We start from the raw sequence: 24,797 nt of genomic DNA on the forward strand, positions 1-24,797 counted from the left end.
TTTCCCTCAACCCGCTCAGCTCTCCTGGCCCGAAACTTTGCGCCGGCATTACCCCCATGTCAGGTCCGTCGGGTCGTTCCCCTGCTGACCGCAAAGCGCCCCCCCAGATGGCCACCAGCTTCCCCGACCCTGTTTCACCACTCCCAAACACCCCTGACCTCCACAGCCCTGTCTGCCACCGTCCCCTCCCCCCATTGCCTGCCCGGGAGCCTCCATGCCCCCCAACCCCTCCTCCCACCCCCCCACCCCCCCCCCCTCATCAGCCTAGGTGTCCACTCAGCGATGTTTTGAGCCTAGCCACGGTCCTCCAGGGTTCTCTCCCCCTGTGTAGGCTCGGGGATCTCCTCCTCGCCAGCCCGGATTACAGTGGTGGCGGGTGGGGCCCCCGTGGGCCGGGCCTGTGGGAAGCAGGCCCTTGTCAAGCCGGGCTCTGGGCCTCAGCCCCAAGCCATATTCTGCTCCCCTCTCCAAGACCCGGGTCAGGGACTCCTCCCCAGAGGCCCATCCAGACCTCAGATGAATCAGCCTCCCACTCAGCTGCCATGGTGGTGACGTCACCCTGACCAATGTTAATAGTTAGCTGGGATGGGTCTGTCGCTCCACCTCCCAAGGGAAGGGGCAGGGTCTTAGTCACCTCTGCCACCCCTCAGCCCTTGGAGGTTGGAAAGAAGGGGCCTTTGGGGGTCCTATCCACCCGGGCTTGGAATCCTGGCTTTCCCCCCACTCACTCGGCCCAGTGATGGGCCTCCCTGAACTTCAGTTTCCACATCTTAAAAACAGGGACAGGGGCACCTGGGTGGCTCAGTCCATTAAGCAGCGACTCTTGATTTCGCCTCAGGTCCTGAGCTCACAGTTGGTGAGTTTGAGCCCCGAGTCAGGCCATTCGCTGATAGCATGGAGCCTGCTTGGGATTCTCCCTCTCCCTCAAATAAAAAAACATTAAAAATTTTTTTAGGGGCTCCTGGGTGGCTCAGTCGGTTAAGCGGCCGACTGCGGCTCAGGTCACGATCTCGCGGTCCGTGAGTTCGAGCCCCGCGTCGGGCTCTGGGCTGATGGCTCAGAGCCTGGAGCCTGCTTCCGATTCTGTGTCTCCCTCTCTCTCTGCCCCTCCCCCATTCATGCTCTGTCTCTCTCTGTCTCAGAAATAAACGTTAAAAAAAATTTTTTTTTTAAATAAGGATAATTCCTGAGTAAGGTACAGAATTGTTGAATCATTATATCGTGCACCTGAAACTAATGTAACACCGCGTGTTAATTATTCTCCAATGGAAAAAAACATAGGGATAATTCTTGCTTTACAAAGTGGCTGAGAGGATTAAGACATAATGTGCCAGACCTTTCGGTCATCACTCATAAATTCTAATTATTGTTATCTGGTACGCGGTAAGCATGAGGTAAAATGGATTAGAAACAGTTTGTATCCAGTTTCTTACCTGGGCCTTTTGGTAAATCGTGGAGGAGAGAAGCCCACTTGGGGATTCCCACCTCCTCAAGGACTTTCGGAGCCCCAGCCCAGAATGCCATCATGACCCCAACCGGGGCCAGCCTCACATCTTAGATCTGTTCAAGGCTGGAAGGCACATTCTTGGCCCAGAATGGGGACTCTCAGGCCACGTAGGAAGTGGCTGCCATGGGCCAGCCTGCCTAGCCAGACCTCTTGGCCCCTCACCAGCCCTGAGCTCCGTACATCCTGCCCTTTCCCCTGTGGGAAAGCAACTCCAGGAAAGGAAGGTTCCTTCACTAAATCAGAGACTTGGCCTCAGGACCCACCCTGGCCCTCAAAGGCCGTCAGGACTCTGTCTTTAATACCCAAGAGGGCTTTTTTTTTTTTTTTTAATTTTTTTTAACGTTTATTTATTTTTGAGACAGAGAGAGATAGAGCATGAATGGGGGAGGGTCAGAGAGAGAGGGAGACACAGAATCCGAAACAGGCTCCAGGCTCTGAGCCGTCAGCCCAGAGCCCGACGCGGGGCTCGAACCCACGAACTGCGAGATCGTGACCTGAGCTGAAGTCGGGCGCTTAGCCGACTGAGCCACCCAGGCGCCCCCCCAAGAGGGCTTATATCCTTGTACTCACCAGCCTAAGGGGCTCCCTTCAAGTCCCTGAAGACAGCCCCAGATCAGACCTTGATCCGGTTACCATAATAATAACTTATACGGCACAGCCCTCCGGGCCCCCATTAGTCCATCTGTGGGTAACCCATTTATAAGCTCGTTATCTGAGTCAGCTCACCACGATAGGAAATAAGGACCTGCATGACCACAGCTGTATGACGCAGCCCAGACGACTCACCCCCACGAGCCCTAGTTTCCTACCCTGTAACATAGGGATAATAAACTTTGCCTTCCCTGAATCCCAGGGTGGTGGGTAATCAGGTGAGATAATGGATAAAAACCTGCTGTGCATGGGGTGCCTGGCTGGCTCAGTCAGTGGAGTATAGGACACTTGATCTTCAGGGTTGTGAGTTCAAGCCCCCTGTTGGGGGTAGAGCTTGCTTAAAAAAAAAAAAAACGAAGAAAGAGGGGCGGGGCGCGCCTGGGTGGCTCGGTGGGCTGAGCCTCTGACTTCAGCTCAGGTCACGATCTCACAGTTTGTGGGTTCAAGCCCCGCGTCGGGCTCTGTGCTGACAGCTCAGAGCCTGGAGACTGCTCTGGATTCTGTGTCCCCTTCTCTCTGACCCTCCCCTGCTCACGCTCTGTCTCTCAAAAAATACAAACGTTACAAAAAACTTTTTTATTTAAAGATAAAAGCTAACGTTCCTATTTGTCTCCCTCAAGCCCGGCCCCAGTTGTCAGTTTGAAACGGACCCTTTCAGACCTTACACATGCATTTGTATGCAAACATGGACTCAAGGAACACCTGGGTGGTTTAGTCAGTTAAGCATCTGACATCGGCTCAGGTCATGATCTCGCAGTCGGTGGGTTCGAGCCCCGCAACAGACTCTGTGCTCCAGCTCAGAGCCTGGAGCCTGCTTCAGATTTTGTGTGTGTCTCTCTCTCTGCTCCTCCCCTGCTCATGCTCTGTCTCTCTCTCAAAATAATAAACATTTTTAAAAAACTAAAAAAAAAAAAAAAACAAACTGAAAGCGTTCTACTTCTAAAACCCCATTAAAAAAAACAAAAACAAAAACCCACCCATGGTTTCAACAAATATTTACTGAGCACCTGCTTCCCAGCTTGAGCGCTCAAGGGGAGATAGGAGTAACAAGACAGGATTCCTGCCTTGATGGAGCTAACTTTCTAGCAGGGAAGGCAGGCAGGGGACCAGAAAACAAATCAACAAAGATAATTTCAGATGGTGAGTGGTGCTGGGAAAAAAAAATACGGCCAGACACCGTGATAGAGCCATGGAGACAGATGGGGTAGCCAGGGAAGGCATCTTTGAGCTGGGGATGCCAGCTGAATGACACCCATCCCCCCAGAAAGCAAGGTGCATACAAGCCAGTGAGAGAGGTCATTGCAGGTAGAGTTGGAAACTTTTTTAGTTTATTCCAGAGCAACAGCTGCAGGGGTCCCAGGAGCAGGGCAGGGGCTGGCTAGTCTGGTGCGTGAGACAGACTCCTGGATAATCTTTGTCTAGCATGATAAAGGGCAAGGGAAGGAAAGCCCGGTGTCCAGAGGAGCTCCCAGACCACTTTGGGAATGGCCACGCCATTCCCACTGGCCATTCTTCCTGCCAACACGTTTTGCAGAAGGGCCGCGGAGGAGGCAGAGGCAAAGACAGGATGCCAAAAACAGAACCAGGTTAGGTAGAAGAAGCTAACATAGGGGCGCCTGGATGGCTCAGTCGGTCGAGTGTCCAAATTCGGCTCAGGTCATGATTTCAGGTCATGGATTTGAGTCCCGCATCGGACTCTGTGCTGACAGCTGAGCCTGGAGCCTGTTTTGGATTCTGTGTCTCCCTCTCCCCTGCTCACTCTCTCTCTTTCTCTCTCTCTCTCTCAAAAATAAACAAACATTAAAAGAAGCTAAGATAGAATGAACACTGGTGGGAATGAAAGAGCGAGTGAATGACCAGGACCTCGTTTAGATTTCCTTTCCCACACAGATCACAAGGTACCTTTTGGAAAGATAAAAAAGGGAGAGGGCTTGGAGGCACCCGGCTGGTTTAGACTCTTGATCTCCAGGTCAAGAGTTGAGCCCCATGCTGGGTGCAGAGATTAAGAAAAGGGGAAGGGGGAGGGGCGCCTGGGTGGCTCAGTAGGTTAAGCATCAGGCTCTTGTCATAATCTCATAGTTTGTGAGTTGGAGCCCCGCATCGGGCTCTGTGCTGACAGCTCAGAGCCTGCTTCTGATCCTGTCTCCCTCTCTCTCCCCAAAATAAACATAAAAAAAACCCAAACAGGTGGGGGGGGGGGAAGGATTGCCCTGGAGGGGACGTGGAGAAGCTATGGGGAGAAAGAATTTCATCATTGCCCCCGGGCACCTCTGCCTATTGAGTTCACCTGATTCTGCGTCGGTTTGGAGGCTGGTGGATTGCTTCTAAAAGCCAGTGGTCCAAGGTGTGTGTATGTATGTGCGTTCCTGGGTGTGGGAGGGGATGCCTGCTGGCCCCGTTTCACCCACCACCTCTCTCCCCTGCAGCCTTGCCAGAAGACCCTGGACAAAGATGTCATCTAAGGTTCAATGTCAACACCTATAACACGTGGAGAGGATTCTGTCCTCCAAAATACTATCCCCGGGGCCCTGGGATGCACATACAAATATGTTCTTTGCTGACAGCAAAGCACTGGAAACAACCTAAACGCTCATTAGGAAGGGACTGGGTAATTGCGTTTCAGCACAGCTTAAACAACAGAAAACCACACAACTGTTGACAAGAATGTCATGGAAATACATCTTCAAATGAAGTGAACAAAGCAAACAGCTCGAGGTATATAATAGGATCCCACTTTTGCAAAACAAAATGTATATGTAAAGGATAGATCTAGCACATACATTTCTGCATCTAAACATTTACATGAGCCTACATATGGAATGTCTTTTTTCATAAGGAATTTTTAAACATCAGGAAGAAAGGATGCCTGCCCAAATGCTGGGGGTGGTTAATTTGGGGAGTAAGCCTGGGGACGTGGCAAGACTCACTTTTTATTTATTTATTTAAAAAAAAAATTTTTTTTTTCAACGTTTATTTATTTTTGGGACAGAGAGAGACAGAGCATGAACGGGGGAGGGGCAGAGAGAGAGGGAGACACAGAATCGGAAGCAGGCTCCAGGCTCCGAGCCATCAGCCCAGAGCCCGACGCGGGGCTCGAACTCACGGCCCGCGAGATCGTGACCTGGCTGAAGTCGGACGCTTCACCGACTGCGCCACCCAGGCGCCCCAAGACTCACTTTTTAGAAGTCATTATGGTTTGAATTTGTAACAGCAGGTATAGTTTTTTAAAATAACAGCTTTGAGAAAGAATTCACATATCGTGAAGTCCACTCTGTTAAAGGGTACAGTGGTTTTTAATATACTCCCAGAGTTGTGCAACCCTCACCGCTATTTAGTTTGGAACGTTTTCATCCATCCCCAAAACTCTGTACCCATTGGCACTCACTGCCAAGTTCCTCTCCTGCTCCTCCCAGCCCCAGGCAGTCACATTTTACTTTCTGACCCTCATATAAGTGGAATCACACAGCATTTAAGTGCTAAACTCTTATTCTGCTCATAGTATTAACCAGTCATCGGAAAAACAATCACTTTAACTTTCTCCTACCAACACAACCTTGTTTACAACGTAATCGGCATTGCTACAAGAAAATCGGGCTCTCTCGTTTGAAAACAAGACTGGCCTCGGGGCACCCGCGTGGCTCAGTTGGTTGTTGGCTCAGGTTCTGATCTCGTGGTTCACGAGTTCCAGCCCTCAGACGGCCTCTGTGCTTAGACAGCTTAGAGCCTGGAGCCTGCTTCAGATTCTGTGTCTCCCCCTCTCTCTCTCTCTGCCCCTCTCCCGCGCGTGCGCTCTCAAAAATAAATTTAAAAAACTTACAATTTTTTTTTTAAATAAAACAAAATTGGCCCCAAGGGAGGAAATTCGTCCACAAGGCACCAGGGGAACAAGGCGGATCGCTGGAAAGGTGAGAAATCTGGGTAGATCCGGGGAAGCAAGTACAACTCTATAATGAAAAAACTGAAATAAGCCAAGGGAGCGGGATGTTGGAGCGGGACCATCCCTCCCGCCTGCACCGCCTGGAGCCTCAGTACCCGTGGTTTTCTCATCGTACGCTTTCCTCCTTCTAAGCGTCTCTGCCTGCCGGATTCTACGGTTCTCCAAGTTCCATGGAGGTCTGATGGCTGTGCTTTTCTGCCCAGGCTGTGCCCCCAGGAATCAGGGCCCTGCCCAGGCCCTTGGCTCAGAGCTGCTCCCTGGGGGAGCCTGGCAGAGGTGGGGACAATAGGAGCATTGTGGGACCTCAGAGCTGGGGCCAGGGTGAGCTCGGGGCCCTGGAATCCCAGCTATCCCAAGCCTTTCTTCAAAGGCCATGCTGCTCCCCACATATACACATTCAGGGAAAGCCCTCTGGGACTAGGCATGAGGGCTTGTATCTTTACCCTAAAACCAAACAACCTTCCAACTAAACTCTCCAGAACAGAGAAGACCACGTGCTGCCTGTCATTGGGAGGGTGCTCTCTGAGCCAGAAAATACTCCTATTTTGCCATCAAAGTAGGAGGCGAGGCGGGTCATTAAACATCCAAGCTGGCAAGGACCATCAGGACTAAATATCCACCTAGCAAAGCCCCCTCCTAATACTGACGGGAAACTAGAGCCCAGGGAGGGGACGTGCTTGCCCAGAGTGGTGGAGGCACTTAGAGGGGACGCTGGGACTGTACCCCATCCCCCTGACCCCCGTTCTCTGTGCTACAGGCTGCTACCGTGCCCCTCACCCCTTCTGGCTGCCCCTGAAACGCCTGTGGCTGCTGTTCTAAACCTGCACAGGCTTCAAGGCCCAGCTCTGACATCACCTCCTCCCTGAAGCCACAACTCCAGGCCCTCTCACAGAATCTCACCCTTACAATTAGATGGAACCTAGAGGGGACACGCTTGCTGATTTCAGTAAGGAATTTCCACACGCCTCCCCTGGAGGCGCTGACAGACCAGTGTGGAAGACAGGTATGTAAACAATTGCAATAAACATTCACAGAAAGACAAGGGATACGATGGAGGAATAAGAAACAAGAAACAAGCAAAGGGCAACAGGGCTTCCAGAAGGAGCCTCTCATCTCCTGCCTGGGGACTGAGGGTATATCCCGGACGGCTGCATGGAGAAGGCGGTATTTGGATGGTTGTTCACACTGTGTGGCATTTATTTGTGCATATATGTCTCTTCCCAGTAAAATGTGAGATCCTCAGTAATACTGACAGCTCACCTTTACTCAGCACACATCACATATGGCAGACATTGTGTGTGTGTGTGTGTGTGTGTGTGTGTGTGTGTGTGTGTGTGTGTGTGTTGTTTTTGTTGTTAAAGTGCATTACCTCCTTGATTCCCCGAGACAACTCTGTAGGCTTGGGACTATCACATGATCCCCATTTACTGATAAAAAGGATAAGGTTTTGAGAGTTTAGAGCCTGTCTGAAGCCACACTGCCTGGCTCTAACTCCACAAAGAACTTTCACCACGAAGATGTGTCACTGGTGTACTGGGGCAGGCCATGTGTCCAGTTCACCACGGCACAACTAAGTTTGCGCCTCAATTCACTCCTTGTTACCTACCCATGAGCTTGGTGAGCAAGAACCCTTCCCAGATCCCCAGCTCCAAGCCTCCAGAGGCCCTGTCCACAATGCCAGAGGCCAGCCCTGGACAGGGAGCCCCCAAGGCCTCCAGCCCAGGCGTTTTTGCGACTTTCCATCTCGCCTCCGACTGCAATAAACATGATTGTTCTAGCAGGGTTCCTGCTCGGATGCTGATCTAGCATTCAAGACCCTAACAGCTGGGCTCCTGCTGCTCCCCAGGAGGGACTCTGGGGCAGAAATTTGACAGGAAGGAGCAGCAGGGAGACTGGAAGGCCTGACTTAGAGCGGAGTCGGTCAGCAAAGTGGCCCTGCTAATGCTTGGGCTCTTCGGCAGCAACCGGGGGGTTATGGTGGAGATAGGGAAGGCTGCAGCCCTCCTAGCTGCACCTCGTTACCCACCTGGCCAGCTCTGCGGGTGAAAAGCAATGCAAACAGAATAGAAAATGGTTTCGGAGCCTTTCTGACACAGGAAGGCCACCTCTCCCCCAAGGACCAGTTGACAGGGAAGGGGACTGTCAGAGCCTGGAAAAGGACTGTTTGTCTCCCACTTACCTGTCTACACAGAACTGCAAGCAAGGCAGCTCTTCCTGTCTGAAACAGAAAGTGACACTTTTCTGTGGAAGCTCTGAAAGTTGCTTCTTCCTCTAAACAGAGGTTAGAGAGGGTACGCCTCACCTCCAGGCGACACAGTACAATGCAGCTGGGGACAGATGTGACACTATACACCCTCCAGCTTTATATGCTAAGGCCGGGAGGGCCCGGGGAGGCAGGTGGGGGAGAATTACTCTGAGGACACAATTACTCCCCACTTCCGAGGACAGAAGCAGAGGCTCGGAGAAGTTGAGCAACGCACCGGAAATGTCCCTGCTTACCAGGGGGGCGGTGTCGGGACTGGAACAGAGGCTCCCTGCCCCATCCTAACCAAGACTAGAGAGGAGTCCACTGGCCCCCGGGGGACATAAGGGGTGGGGATGAGGGCAGAAGGGAAGTACCTTGATCTTGATCAAGCTGCTGCATAAGGGATGGGTGGGGCCAGAAGTAAGGAAAAGCTGGGAATTTCAGCTGCAGGCTTGACAGGAATGTGGAGCCACAGGAACCAGGATCATTTGCAGCTTCCCATAGCCCCTTCCCTCCGGAAAACATCAGGAAATTGCTGGTCAGGCTATGGACCTTCAGGTTGCCACCCCCCTCCCCCGCCCCAGCCTTTTCCTGATGCCCTTCCCCCACAGCGAAGGCTGGCTCCCGGCTCCTGACCAGAGCAACAGCTCCCTCCAGCCCATCCCCAGGCTGCAGGGCAGGCTGGGGGTGGGGATGAAAGGCCACTGTCAGGAGCCAGTGCAGGCGCAGCCACAACTTCCATTGGCCAAAGACTGCTGGATAGTACAGACATTCATCCTTTATTCGTTCTATGCCTTTGCGTTCTAGAAAGGATTTAAGGCACACTCCATCACGTATTCATACTTGCGTTATTTCATTCAATCCCCTCACTCCCTCAGGCACTCGCCGTTCATTCAACGAATTCTCATTATGCAAAGGCCACTGCTAAGCCCTGTCTTTCCTCATGTGTTCTTGGGACTCCTGGCCCATCCGAATCCTAGTATGTTACCCAGAATGCTGCAGCCCTCGGGACAATAGCTGGTCTCACTGCCTCATTTTGCAGACAAGGAGGCGATCGGTAGCCACCCAAGGTCAAGGCCGTGTTGGGAAGAGAAGCCCCATCTTGGGCTCGCGGGCCAGTGTATGAGGAAGCCAGAGACACCGTAGAAAGGAAGCCAGGGCCTCCAGAGGCTGGTCTATGTACTGAGAAACGAGCTCTAGCGTCGGGGCCTGAAGAACGGGGTTCCAGCCCCAGCTCTTCACTGCCCAAATCCTTACACCCTGGTCATCTCCACCTGGATGCCCCACAGGACCCTCGAACTCGTGTCCAAACCCAGTTCTCCACCCATGCCTCCTGCTCCTAACCTGCTCCACCTACCCCCCACCTGAGTCCACGATCGTCCCAGCTGCAAAAGCCGGAGGACTGGGCATCTGTCTCCCCTCCACATCCACCCATCTACCGAGTCCTGTCCTCTGTAACCTCCCCAGATCGCTCCTGAATTCTTCCACTTCCCCCCATGCCTGCTGCTGCCACTACACGAGGCCCAGCTCCTCTGTGGCTGGGCTACTCTAGACAAGTGTCTCAGCCTTTCTGTGAACTGGTCTCTTCAGCGTCTCTACACACACCTGCTTTCGGGGCACGGAGAACAAGGAACGGAGGAAGCCTTTAGGTGAACCTGGAGGCCGGGGGTCCCAGCTCCACCATGAACTAGCCATGTTGATCCACACGTGACTTCCAAGGTCGCAGCCAGCTAATAATGGCCTTCACTGCCTAATCACACAATGGCCAGGCGCTAAGAGTTTTGTGTAATTTAACCAATAAACAATCCTGAGGTAGGCGCATGAGATAGTGAGGCGCTAAGTAACTTGGCCCACGATTACAGTTTGGGGAGTCGGGATTCAAACTCAGATCTGACCGAACCCAAGCCCACACACTTTGCCATGCTGCCTTCTCTAACCGGCGCACAACTTTGGTAACTGGCACCACCCAGCGCTCTCCATTGCCTACCAAAACCTGTGCTCCCCTTATGTGTGGGAGGATTATAACCCTGCTTCTTCCATTCTGGGCAAGCTGGAATAAAACTCCTGCAAGCTGGCTGCAGCTGCCGAATGCCCTGCATTCCTCGCGCGGTACCAGGCGGAGTTCAGCTGTGCCTGCCCCCTCCCGAGGGCTGCTGGCTGTCCAGCACGGCTGCTGGGCCCGGACCAAGCTACTGGGAAGTGGCCCCGCGCCAGGCGCTCACACTGGGTCTGTGTGACCTTGAGCTCCTGAAATGGCCCGTCTCCTGGCACAGTAAGAGTGCCGACAGGCTGTGTCAGGCACAGCACACCTTGACCTGGCACCACTTTAATGACGGAGACCGGAGACTCTGACATGAGCTACAAGAGACTCTGGAGTTGAATCCAAAACAAGTTAGCCCCGGGGGCGGGGAGGCGGCTCAGGTGGGTCTAAACTCCTGAGCCACCACAGCCGAATGTCAGGACTGGCGGTGGGGGAACGGCCTCAGAGGCGGTGCTGGGCCAGGGCACCAGAGGCAGGCACTGCAGTGGGGGGAAGGCCTGGCTGGCACCAGCCTGGCAATCACGACGCGCGGCAGGATCCTGACTCTGCCGCTTGTTAGGATCCAGCAAGGTTAACAGACGAAGAAGTGCTTGCAAAGCAAGCAGGAGCTCCGTGAATGTTTGGACTTATTACATATTAACAGAGAGGCGGCTTTGGTTTTTTTTCCCCTCTTTGGGAGTGGGGCCAAGTTGTCGGCTGGCTGTCCCAGAGGCAGTGCAGGCTGTAGAACTGGGCTGACCCGGGTTCAATCCTTGGCTCCACTCTAGCTCCGGCCTGGTGAAAACATCCCCCTCTCACTCACTCTCACTGTCCTCGTAGCCTATACCTGACCGGGAGACTCAGCCGCCTCCGGCCTCCCTTCCTCTGGCCCCCTGGCTCACCCTGCTCCAACCGGCCTTTTCACCACATTCTCTCAACACACAAAACACGCTCTGGCCTCGTGGCCTGTGTGCTCGCAGCTTCCTCTTCCTGGTACACTCCTCCCACAGGTGGCTCAACGTTTGCCTCCTCGCCCCCTTCAGGTCTCTGCCCAAATGACACCCGGCAGTGGGATCTTTTCTATCGAATCCTATTCAAAACGCCAACTCCTATCTTTGACTCTCAAGGAGGGGCTTCCGCCCTGAAGGCCATACTGGTGCCCACCTCAGGGTGACCTGGCACTCCCACAGCCGTTCCATCGCACGACCTGGGAAGACAGCTTCATTTCCAGACAAGGCTACCGGCCCAGAGGGGTCACACAGCATACCAAGGACACAATTCACACTTGAACCCAGGTGTCAATGGCTCTCTCCATGTTAAGCTCCCTCACCATCTGAAAACTCAAACAGAACCAATCACACACCAGGTGAGTGCAGTCTAGCTCGAGAATTCCTAGCAACCCAGTCACCAGACACACGGAGCAGCCTCACTGTTTGTGTCCTTCCAAGTTCCAGGAAATACGCCTTCACTTTAGGGCTTATGCGCCATGTAGATTTTTATGGCTGGTCTATTGCTGTTTCAGACCTCTCCCTGCCGGCCTCAGGGTAGGACTTTCTAAAGTCAAAGTAGGTGTGCGACACAAAAGATCTGTTTTCACTACCCAAACTATTTAGTTTGGACAAACTATCTTGGACATACTATTTAGTTTGGACTGATCTTGGACAAACTATTTAGTTACCCCAAGTCTCTTTCCTCAACAATAAAATCAAGATACCTGGCTCCGGAAAAAGTAAGATAATGCATAAATTTTATACAGACCTGAGGATTTACTCATGAATACAAAGTTTCTGCAGCAACAAGAACCCCTGATCTTTTGGGGCGCCTGGGTGGCTCAGTCGGTTAAGTGCCTGACTCTTGATTTAGGCTCAGGTCATGATCTCATGGTCCTAAGATCGAGCCGCGTGTAAAGCTCTGCACAAGTCTGCTTGGGGTTCCCTCTCCCTCTCTCTCTGCTTCTCCCCAACGCGTGCGTGCTCTCTCTCTCAAAATAAGTAAACATTTTTTTTAAAAAAGACTTAAAGCACATCTGATCTTTGACGACTAGGTCAGGTGAGATGCCAGAGATAACTATCTTCAGTGAAATTTTCAATAATCCTAGATCTGTATTATCTGTGCTGTTAGAAGATTAGAAATTGGTTCTGAAAACAGTGTAGACTGCTAGGTTTGGAGGTAGCTCTTCTCAGAGAAGCCCCCAAGATGGCAGATCCCACGTGGGCGTGTAAGGAAGAAATGGCAGAGAGAGTGAAAAACAGACCCTACTCAGTCGTGACTGGCCATAAAGGTGCTGACAGGCAGCCGTTTCAAACTCATGGAGGGTAGGAGAGGCTGCACACAACACAGGTCAAGGTTTTCAGTGGGAGGAATCAAAGACATGGCAGAAGATGGCAGAAAAAAGTAGTCTGGAGCCGAGTCTTGGCTTTTTTATAACTATATGACCTTGATCAAGGCACCTTACAACCCGAGTCTGTTCCCTCACCAGCGAAGTGAGGATACTATTGCTGAACCCGCGCTGTAAGGCGTGAGCAGCATACACAGCTTCCTCTTAGCACGGTGCAGGTTGACAGTAGGAGTGGTCCAAGTTTCTCCCCAAGACGCAGCACTTCAGCTTTCATGCATGCGAATTGTGACAGGTCACTAATGCTCACAGGATTCTTGAGAGGGGTCAATCAGATACCAACCGTGAAAATGTCCCACAAACTGTGAGTTCAATTTAAACACCAGTAACCGACGCATCAGGAGAAAATCAGAGGAAATCACATACCGTTGCCCTCAACCACAGATTCCCCCCAACAATGATTAGATGACAAATCTGGCTCCAAAGAAGATCTTTTACTGAGGCCTATTTAAAACATTTCAGTCCTGAATTCAAATAAACTTCAACTCAGCTGAACAGCTGATGGCCGATCCAGGTAAAGGCTTCACGGTGACAAAAATACACCCCACCTACAAAGACATCAGAGTAGGTTCCTGACTAAGAACAGTGTGAAAATACTCAGGGTCTCTGTCCCATCTTCTTCAGAGTTCGATTGAGCTAGAAGAAAGAGAAAAGCAAAGTTAGCTATGGAGATTTCACCAACCCTGTTCCTGCAGGGCACACGATCACCAGACCCAGCCCCTGGGCCGCCCTTCTGAAGTCAGGGAGGGCGTCTCTGATGCGGGCATAGGTGTCGGCTGTGTGTGTGTATACAGCCTCAGTTAGGGACTCCAATCCTGACACCTGTGGCCGTGCGCAATTAATTCATGCAGACTGGGGGCTCCTGGGTGGCTCAGCCGGTTCAGCGTCCGGCTCGCTTTCAGCTCAGGTCATATCTCATGTTTCGTGAGTTCGAGTCCCACATCAGGCTCTAAACTGACAGCACGGAGCCTGCTTGGGTTTCTCTCTCCCTCTCTCTCTGCCCCTCCCCTGCTTGTGCTGTCTCTCAAAATAAGTAAATAAACTTAAAAAAATTTCATGCAGACTGTTCTTCTACCTGTCCTTCACACAGAATGTGCGCGCACACGCGCGCGCACACACATACATACACACACCCTACATGGCTTGGCCCATTTTCTAGGCCTCAGAGACGCTAAGCCTGCCAGGGCCTCCTGCAGGAGGAGCCAGGTGACACGGACCAGAGCGTTTAACAGTGACCTCTGCTGGAGGACTCAGAACACCAGGACGAAGTGGCTCCAGCTATGGCCACAGAGACCCCCCCACGCCGCCGTTGCACCCTGCACCCTCCTAGTGTTTGGCCTGTCCCACAAGACCTCGCCCAGGGCAAGATGTGGAATGCTGTCTGTCAAAACACAGCTTCCTGTCCCCTGCCTGCAGAAACCGGCCAGACCTGTCTAAGAGAGTTACTGCCACATGGGGAGGGATAGCTAAGAGCAGGCAGTGAATCCGCCCATATTAGGAAATACCAGGGAGGCAGAGAGAGGAGAGCCGGCCACCCGCAGAGAGGGATCTTGGAAAGAGATGCTCTGGAGAAGGCTGACACAGCAACTACTACAGGCCCAGCCCCACTCCCCAAACCCCAAGCAGCCAGCCAGTCTAGCTCAGAAACTTCAAGGGCCAACTTGGGGCTTTGTTGAAATGAAAAATTTAAAAACTTCCTAACTCCCCAAACAAGATCCTAACCTCGGTCCCCAGCCCACACACCACACTCTCTCAGATTTCTCACCTCCTCAAATTTGTGAATCTGCCGGATGAAGAAATCCCCATAGCGCCTGGCAACCTTGGTGTCTGCGATGTGGATCATGTCCTGTGGAAAAAGTAGAATCAGAGAGGGGCAGTGAGGTAGAGCCACTAATGGACTTGCAAGTAACCGTGCTGCTAAATAACCTCCTACAGTGCTTTTCAAAAGCAAATAGGTGTGTGTTTGGGGGGGGGGGGAGGGAGCCTATAGGGGAGCGTAACCAGTTGATAGCAGCTTTCTTTCTTTCTAAACGGTTGGTTTTTATTTTCTTCCTGTTAATTCATTTATTTTTATTTTCTCCTTTTTAATTTTTTTTATTTCAGAGAGAGAGAGAGAGAGTGTGAGAGAGGGCCTGCGCGCCCATGAGCTGGGGGTGGGGTGGGGAGGGGAGAGGGAAAGGAGAGCAAGAGCCAGAGAGACGGAGACCGACAGGGACAGAATTCCAAGCGGGCTCCAGGCTCAGCACGCGGGGCTCAATCCCACAACGCTAGGATCATGACCTGAGCCAAAATCAAGAGTTGGACACTCAAATGGCTGAGCCACCCAGGCACCCCATTTATTTTTACTTTCAAGGTTTTTTTAAATTTCATTTTTATTTATTGTTTTTATTTTTTTAATGAATAGGACTCTTTCGGCAATAAAAACATTTAAGACAGTATTTTATTCTTTTCTTTTTTTTTTTTTTAAGATTTGTTATTTTAGTGATCTCTATACCCAACAAGGGCTTGAACCTACAAGCCTGATATGAAGAGTCCCATGCTCCACTGACTGACCCAGCCAGGCATCCTCAACATTTTATTCTCAACACTGTTTGGGAGACTAATGTTTCAAATTAGTCCAGATTTTAAATCGTGTGTTTTAGCTCAAATGGGGTTGAACACCAGTTTACTTGTAAATTCCTACATAATCTAGGTTAAGACCCAAGAACCTTCTGAATCTCTTTGAGAGGACTTTTTCAAGTCAAGGATGAAAAAAGAAAAGCCAGAAAAACAGAAAGCAGGGGTGCCTCACTGGTTCAGTCAGTGGAACATGCAACTCTTGATCCTGGGTTATAAGTTCGGGCCCCAGGCTGGGTGTAGACATTACTCAAAAATAAAATCTTTACTGAGAACAAAACAGAAAGCAGCATTTTGCCAAAGATGAACCTGAACCAGTAAGAGGAACAATAATAAAAGAAAAATATCCCCGAAATTTTTTTCACATACAGACTTATTAATCAGTATTAACTTATAATATGAATATAGCAAATATGACCAAATTTTATCTGTAATAACTAAATGGCTAATTCTTGGGAGAAGCGTTTACTTGTATCTGTGTATGTATATATACACATTACCATATATATCTACATACATATATTTCTTTACACACACACACATTTATATAAAGAAAACAAATCTCCATGCCCTACGTGGAACTTGAACTCACAACCCTGAGCCCAAGAGTTGTATATTCTACTGACTGAGCCAGCCAGACGCCCCGGGAGAAGTATTTTATTAAAGACCATCCAGATAGTTGGGACTAGTTCAGCTGGGTCACAAAGAGACGACAGAGGGATGGACCAGGTTACTGACATTGCCAAAGAATGCGTATATGTCAGGTACTGGGAATAAACTCAAAAAGGACTTTAGGTAGTTGATGTAATGCTGCAAGGGACAGTTCTGACTTTTTTTTTTTTTTAATTTTTTTTTTTTCAAAGTTTATTTATTTTTGGGACAGAGAGAGACAGAGCATGAACGGGGGAGGGGCAGAGAGAGAGGGAGACACAGAATCGGAAACAGGCTCCAGGCTCTGAGCCATCAGCCCAGAGCCCGACGCGGGGCTCAAACTCACGGACCGCGAGATCGTGACCTGGCTGAAGTCGGACGCTTAACCGACTGCGCCACCCAGGCGCCCCCAGTTCTGACTTTTAAAAGCACGAATAAAACACTGGAAAACTTCCACTTCCGATGTTTCTACTTTTGGTTCACGTCAGAGATAGCTAAGTTCTGCCAAACATTAAGTCTTGCAAAGTCATAAACTCTGAATGACACAGTTTATTTAGCAAGATGAGCTTTCAAAACAAACTACCCAAACTGACCCAGCAATTCCACAAGTAGGTATACACCCAAGAGATTATGTGCACACAAAAATTCACAGCAGTGCTATATCCACAATACCCAAAAGGCGAAAACGATTCAATGTCCATCAACTGATGAGTGGATGAATAAAGCGGTATATCCTTACGGTAGAGTATTTTTCGGCCTTAAAAAGCAATAAAGTACTAATACATGCTACAACCTGGATGCAACTTGAAAACACATCCAATGAAACAAGGCAAACACAAAAGGCCACATATTTTATGATTCCATGTATAGGAAATGTCAAAAAATAGACAAATCCAGGGGCACCTGGGGGGCTCGGTTGGTTGGGCACCCGTGATTCTCTCTCCCTCTCTTTGACCCTCCCTTGTTCGCATGCATGCTCTCTCACGCTCAAATAAACTTTAAAAAAAAAGAGTGAGAGAGAGATAAATCCACAGAGACAGAAAGCAGACTACTGGTTTCCCAGGGACTAGGGTACAAGGGGAACTGGGAATGACCACTAATGAGTAGAAGCTTCTTTCGGGGATGTGGGAAATGTTGCAGAATTAGACAGTGGAAATGGTTGTGTGACACTATGAATATACTAATAACCATGGAATTATACCCTTTTGTAAAAAAAAAGTTTATTTATTTGAGAGAGAGAGAGAGAGAGAGAGAGAGCGAGCGCAAGCTCGTACACATGAGCAAATGGAAGGACAGAGACAGAGGGAGAGAAAATCCCAGGCAGACTCCATGCTGTCAGTGCAGAGCCAGACACAGGACTCGAGCTCAAAGTTCCAAACTGTGAGATCGTGGCCTGAACCAACATCAAGAGCCACGCAGGCACCCCTGGAATTATACCCTTTAAACCAGTGAAGTTTGGGCGCCTGGGTGGCTCAATCGGTTAAGCGTCCGACTTCGGCTCAGGTCATGATCTCTCGGTTTGTGAGTTCGAGCCCCGTGTCAGGCTCTGTGCTGACAGCTCAGAGCCTGGAGCCTGCTTTGGATTCTGTGTCTCCCTCTCTCTCTGCCCCTCCCCTGCTCATGCTCTGTCTCTGTCTCAAAAATAAATAAAACACTTAAAAAAAAAACAGTGAAGTTTGTTATACAAATTATACCTTAAAAAAACTCCCCAAAAAACAGTATGTGTAGACCAGCACACTTTCTTAAAACAACCAAAATACAGAATGATTTTTAAAAACCTCCTCGGGGCGCCTGGATGGCGCAGTCGGTTAAGCGTCCGACTTCAGCCAGGTCACGATCTTGCGGTCCGTGAGTTCGAGCCCCGCGTCGGGCTCTGGGCTGATGGCTCAGAGCCTGGAGCCTGTTTCCGATTCTGCGTCTCCCTCTCTCTCTGCCCCTCCCCCGTTCGTGCTCTGTCTCTCTCTGTCCCAAAAATAAATAAACGTTGAAAAAAAAAAAATTAAAAAAATAAATAAAAAAAAAAACCTCCTCATAACATCAGGGCACCTGGGTGGCTCAGTCGGTTAAGCGTCTGACTTCGGCTCGGGTCATGATCTCACGGTTCGTGAGTTCCAGTGCCACGTCGGGCTCTGTGCTGACAGCTCAGAACCTGGAGCCTGCTTCTGATTCTGTGTCTCCCTCTCTCTCTGCCCCAACCTGCTTGCGTGCTCTCAAAAATGAGTAAATGTTAAACAAAACAATTTTTTTAAACCTCCTCATAACATCAAAGAGCTGACAAGAGAACACAGAGCTACTTAAGAGAAAATAAACCATCCCAAGTAAAACACAGAAGCCCCCTCTGCACTGAAGACATTCGCTAATCAATCCTAGAAGACCTGCACAGAGGGGACAAACCAAGGCTGGGGCGTCTTACAGAAACCCCTCCCTGCACTGCTGGGACCCTGAAGGGCTACACCCTGAAGCTAAAGGCGGACACGGACAGAACTGCCTGCTCCAGACATCAAGCAAAGCTCACCAAATTGGCCAAGGAGCATAACAGAAAGAGACCCATCCCCAACATACTATAAACACGAGGTGATTCTTCTGACAATCTGCAGCTGCAGCCTGGGCTTGCTACCTGGTCCCACCCAGAAAACCTGAGGCTTTGGTCTATGGTGGTCCCAGACCAGTAATCTCCCTAGGCACCTTGAAGAGGCAAAAGCAAATCCCCTCTAGGAGAATGAACGGTCCTAGGTTTAAAAAACAAAAAGGGCATCTAAGGAAACACTGAACCGTGAAAAAAAAAAAAATCAGAGAAAGCAAAAGCAGAGCTGAAGACACGAACAGGGACAGAACAATATATCCAAAGGAAATTAAGCAGAACAGAGGGAAAAAAAAGATGGAAGATGTGACACAGCACCCACCCTCTTCCCTCTCCAGCCTTCCCTCGGCCACAGCCTCCTCTCACGGGCCGCCCCAGCCACACCGAAGCTGTCCCCTCGCTCCTGCCCAGGGCCTCTGCTCCCTCTACGTGGACGGCTGTTCCCCCAGATGTGCATTTGGCTAATGTCTTTACCTCCCTCAAGTCTTAGCTTCGATTTCCCTTCCTCAGCACAGGCTGTCCCGAGCACCTTAGTCAGTCCTGCGACCCCTGCCTCCCACCACCACCACCGGTAATTGGGTAGCACTCGATGATTCTAACCTACCACAAAATAAAGGAAAAATTTCACCTCTCCGTGTTTGTGGGCCCTGCTCCTGGGCTCTAGGGAAGCTATACTTTAACCCTTACCTAAGGTCAAAATGACCTGGCAAAACCTCAAAGCACGGGTTCTATTTCTGCCCCAAGCAAACTCTGTACATCTACTTCGTTTAAAAAAAGAGAGAGAGAGAGAGAGAGAGAGAAGCATTCCAAACATAAAGATAAGAAATAGAAAAAAAATAGTTAAAAAAAAAAAAAGAATGTGGGCTGAAGAAATAGAAAAAAAAACTCCCGGATTCCCATAAGATTAAAGTCATACAGCCCTGCAAGTAACATAAAGTCTGTAACTCTCTGGAAGGTCATTCACTGCGACTTGTAACTCAACAAAACAAAACCATATAGAACTCTCACACCAAACGTTCGTTCCCTGGAGCATTCTCTACGTTGTGGAGACTGTGCATCTCAGGCAGCTGTCTTAATGCGGACTCGGACTCAAACAGAACTTTTTTTCTTAAAAAATTAAGTGGGTTTGCTCATTTCGCATCGACACCTACTACCTGATTCGCTGCATCAGAACACTTAGTGTCTATTTTCTTACATTAGTACATCAGCACTAGGGCAGAAACCTTTGTGGATTTTGTTCACCGCTAAGTCCCAAATGCTCAGCGCAGTGGGTGCCCAGTCAGTGTTTATCGCGGGGTGCGTGAACAGAGGGCCCCAGAGACCCAGGCCGGGGGGCTGCCGTACCTTATCAATGTAGAAGTCCACCTCAGAGGCCGACTGAAACTCGCCGTCCAGGGCAGAGATGCCACTGGTCCACACCAGGTTCTTCATCTTGTGTTTGAAGACGAGGAGCTGGATGCGGAACTCCTGTTCCGTGAGGTCCAGGAAGCCAGCCAGCTTGGCCACAGGCATGGTGGTGTAGAGCTTGAGGAAGCTGCGGATGGTTGAGAGCTGGGCCTGCTGCTGCACTTCATCGGCGAACACCTTCAGCTGCTGCAGGAAGGGCTCCTTGTGGTAGTTCGGGTGCACGTTGTCGTAGTTGGGCACCACAGGCGACAGGAATTTGGGGCACGAGTAGCTGAAGAGCTCCTCATAGACCTGTGGGTCACCTTTCTGCATGCGCAGCATCTTGTCCCCGTATTTCTCCCGCAGCTGGAGGTGAATGCTCTCGTCAATTCGCATGGGGTACATGGTGAGCGCGATGGCCAGCAGCGCGTGCATCTGCTCATTCTGCTTGTTAATCTGGGGGTGGGAGAGAAATCGCCACAGGGTCAAATGCCACCGACTTTCGGAAGTCCCTGCCGCCGTTGCCCCAACACCCTCCCGGGTCCGTTCGCTTTCCCACAGTCTCTCCCAATGTGCCCTCTAGCTCCAGTGAACCTCCCCAGCCCACTTCCAGGTCCTCCTTAGCTGGCTCCTGCATTCTTTACTGGGGCCTCCTTCTCCCTGGATCACCCCACACTCCACCAGATCAATCCTCCCACACCACTTACGACCGAGTCACCCAGAAACTTGGATGGCGCCGTAATGCCTGTAACGATCAAACAGCTTAGCTGGGTGGTGAAGGCCACTCCAGAACCTGACACCCCAATCTGACTCCTGTCCTGCCCCCCCGCCCCGACAAGAGTGTCCATCGTGGTACCACATCACCATACTTCTAAGTCTCGACACCTCTTCTCTGCCTAGAAACCTCAATGCTGTGCACATCTTGGACCCACCCTCCTCCACGGCAAACTGCGTGAGGGCGGTACCCACATCTAACTCCTTTTTAAACACCGACAGCCCAGTGAACGCTCAGCAAATGGTTTTTGAATACGTGTAGGCACTGTCGCGGGACAAAAGTAAAATGGAAGACATCGTCCCTATTGTTAAGGAGTTGATGATCTGAGATAAGAGACACAAAGAAAAGAAACTTAGAGCATGCCAGCTTGAAAAGGCATACAAAGAGCAACATTTTGGATGGCGTTTCCCCAAAACTGCTGGCATAGGTGCCAAGGGGTCAGGCCAGTCGGAGGCTTCCTCACCATCTCATACTTGTATGTGGTCCTCTGGAACATGCTCTTGGTCCTCTGGATGTAGAGGAGGATGTTGGCAAAGACCCGGATGGCATCCTGGTAGCGACGCATCATCAGATAGGCAAAACCGACGTAGTAGTAAGTGGTCACCTGGCACTCGGGCACACGAGAGTACATGCTCTGCGGAATTAGGGAGAAGCACCCATGAGTCCCAGAACCGATCCACCCCAGAGAGAGTCTGGAGGTTGGCAGGGCCCAGTGTCAGCTGAGGCAGAAGCCCTGGACCACCCAGGGGAAGCCCCGGCTCGAGTCAGAGGTTCTGAGTACAGACCATACCATTCACCAATTAAGTTCTAGGACCTGAGAACCTCATTTTGTTAGATATTTTAAAGGGGGGGGGGGGGGCTGAATCAGGTAACCTTAAAATTTCCTCCTTGCTTTCTACTCCTTTTCCAGATAAACTTGATAAAGGAACAGATAAACAAAGACTGGAAGATACACACATCAAAAAGGCACCAATTTTTCTGTGGCTAAGAAAAACCACCACAGCTAATAACCATTATCTAACCATCTTAGAACTAAATCTTCTGTTAATTCCTTAACAAGTGAAACCTGAATGGTAAAAATCTGCCATTGTCATTCTGTTTTGAAAACAGAATCAAAGACTGCTGAATAGTTCAAGTGTTACTAACTAACACAGAGAAAGCACCTTGCCCAGGCTCAGATTTTCAGTACAGTGGTTCCCCCAGTTCTCAATTTTCAACTGGCCTGGGGATGAATCCTTTCTTCTCCCTGAAATGTATCCTAACAGATCAGAGTGTCTCTTGAACCCTCTGGCTCGGGAAGGGGGTGGGGAGGGGAGGGAGGTGCAGGTAATCACCTTCTTATTCAGTTCGATATTCTCCAGCACCTTGATGGCCTGGTAGTAATCCCCCAACAGGGAGTGCAGACGCAGGAGCCCCACCAGGCTGAAATACCCAAGCATCTTGTAAAGGGAGTGCCGTCCATACTCCCCGGCCACACTCTCGGGGTCACCTGAGAGAAACAGATACCGTGAACACTTCCGCAGGGGCAGGTGAAAGAAGGTAAGCCTGAGCCCTGAACGTCACTCGGTGACCTCTTCACCTACCAGCGGCCTCTAAAGCTTCCCGCAACAGAGATTCACTGCCCTCAAAGAAATACCAAGAAGCAGCACACTTGACCTGATGCTAACCTTTTCTTTTTTAAAGTAATCCCTATGCCCAACGTGGGCTCAAACTCATGACTTTGAGATCAAGAATCACATGATCCACCGAATAAGCCAGCTAGGCCTCCCTGGCCTTAAACTAATCTTAAATTTACCAACAAGAGTTGCCTGAGTGGGGTGACAGTTTTTTGGTCTTTTTTTTTTTTTGGTCCCAAGACACCTGAGAATACGGAGATGGCCCTTTTTATCAGGAGCAGTTTACTCACCAAGGCCACTGCTTTCAGGAAGTTCTTGAGGTCAAAGCTATTTTCCTAATAACACTAAGATGCGATTTGTCTTTCTCACTGAACTGACACTTGCACCGAACACCCGAGAACATAGGTAAAACTACCAACAACTCAGCATAAATCAGGCAGTGGCCTGCAATTACTGTATTCTTTCCCACCACGTGCAGTAAAAGAACCAGCCACTTTTTTCACAAAATACTATTTTTACTTGAAAGAATGGCCCATAAATTCAGATTGGGGTGTTTAGCAGACACGTTCCAAACCTGAACGAAGCGAACCTGTTACATTTCAGCAACAAAATGGACAGTGCTCACTTCACTGCCAATGAAAATGTGAGCTTTTAAGCAAAAACTGTAGTCTTAAAGAACTTGAATCTGCCACTATGAGTTCAATGTCTTCCATATAAAGCCTTGTCTGATGGGACGGTGACAAAAGTAACAGATGTGGTCTTTAAAAACTGTCTAACAGGGGCTCCTGGGTGGCTCAGTCGGTTGGGCAGCCGACTTCGGCTCAGGTCATGATCTCACGGTCTGTGAGTTCGAGCCCCGCGTCGGGCTCTGTGCTGACAGCTCGGAGCCTGGAGCCTGTTTCGGATTCTGTGTCTCCCTCTCTCTGACCCTCCCCCGTTCACACTCTGTCTCTCTCTGTCTCAAAAATAAATAAACATTGGGGCGCCTGGGTGGCGCAGTCGGTTAAGCGTCCGACTTCAGCCAGGTCACGATCTCGCGGTCCGGGAGTTCAAGCCCCGCATCAGGCTCTGGGCTGATGGCTCAGAGCCTGGAGCCTGTTTCCGATTCTGTGTCTCCCTCTCTCTCTGCCCCTCCCCCGTTCATGCTCTGTCTCTCTCTGTCCCAAAAATAAATAAACGTTGAAAAAAAAAATTAAAAAAAATAATAATAAATAAACATTAAAAAAAAAAAAACCTGTCTAATAAAAGGGCACCTGGATGGCTCAGTCCGTTAAGCATCTGACTTCAGCTCAGATCATGATCTCACGGTTTGTGAGTTCGAGTCCCGCGCTGGGCTCTGTGCTGACAGCTCAGAGCCTGGAGCCCGCTTCGGATTCTGTGTCTCCCTCTCTCTCTGCCCCTTCCCAGCTTGCACTCTGTCTCCTTCTTTCTCAAAAATAAACATTTAAAAATATTTTTTTTAATTATATAATAAAATCTGTCAACAGGAAATCTTTATAACTCCATGAACCAGTATTCTACAAAACCATGCAGCAGTAAAAAAAAAAAAAAAAAAAAAAAAAATCCATTCAAGCTGCAGGATAAACCTATGAACTTTAATATAAGAAAGTAAAAGTTCACTGCTAACGTTTTCAGAATCTTCATCCAATTAACGGGTATGAACCCCTCGCTGTCAAGTTTTGATGTAGCACCAAAGAACGCAAAGACTGAAAAGGCTGCTGAGATACTCCTCCCTTTCCCGACTCCGTGTCTGGATGATGCCCGGTCTCCCTCATCTACTGCAACTAAAACAGACTGTAACTGCAACAGACAGAAGGCAGAAGCACACTGAGCTCTCTTCCATGAAACCCGGTGCCAAAGTGATTTGAGAAAATGATACTCTTCTCACAGGGGCAAAATTTATACAGCTCAACTTGCTGATTCTCAATCTTTAAAGACTGCAAAGTGGTCCCGACACCAAAAACTTGGGAGAATCGCTGATCTAAACAAAGGCCCTGGAGACAGTACAAGTGCCTGCAAATGCTGGTCTCACAAGTGCCGGTTCAGTCTGTCGGCGACAGGCTGCCAAGCCGCACAGCCCCCGACATCAGCACTTGGCTACTGCCCACGTCCAACACCAAACAGGAGCAGCCGGTTCCCTAAGCCGCAGCGACCCCTCTGCGGCCTCTCTTCCCCGGGAACAGATGGCAAGCAGCACTCACCTCCGCTCGTGTACACCTCCAGCTGCCGGTTAATGTTCGACTTGTCTACTAGGGAGTGAAGGACATTGAGGACGCTGTGAACGTTCCAGATTTTGGGATTGGAACGAAGGAAGTCAATCTCCTCCTCTGACTTCTTGGCGGTCTTACAGCGGTACTGACTGAACGACTGAAACTGTCGGGAAGAAGGGAGAGAGACAGAGTGGCGCCCGGTGCAGA

At 50.1% G+C, this 24,797-nt stretch overlaps 1 protein-coding gene across 1 annotated transcript in view; it reads right to left on the reverse strand.

Moving 5' to 3' along the window:
- Positions 1 to 13,168: 13,168 nt before the first annotated feature.
- EIF3L (eukaryotic translation initiation factor 3 subunit L) overlaps positions 13,169 to 24,797 on the reverse strand; it is a 29,639-nt gene continuing 18,010 nt past the window's right edge. Inside the window, exons 8-13 of the mRNA XM_025926805.2 lie at positions 24,582 to 24,753; positions 22,099 to 22,253; positions 21,228 to 21,398; positions 19,948 to 20,445; positions 14,521 to 14,601; positions 13,169 to 13,391 (exon numbers count right to left, since the gene is read on the reverse strand). Of these exons, the coding sequence (XP_025782590.1) occupies positions 13,353 to 13,391; positions 14,521 to 14,601; positions 19,948 to 20,445; positions 21,228 to 21,398; positions 22,099 to 22,253; positions 24,582 to 24,753 (1,116 nt within the window). The 3' untranslated portion in view covers positions 13,169 to 13,352. The remainder of the gene's footprint in view (positions 13,392 to 14,520; positions 14,602 to 19,947; positions 20,446 to 21,227; positions 21,399 to 22,098; positions 22,254 to 24,581; positions 24,754 to 24,797) is intronic.

This window comes from Puma concolor, chromosome B4, assembly GCF_028749965.1.
Source record: "Puma concolor isolate L17-30 chromosome B4, mPumCon1.1.hap2, whole genome shotgun sequence".
Lineage (NCBI taxonomy): Eukaryota > Metazoa > Chordata > Mammalia > Carnivora > Felidae > Puma > Puma concolor.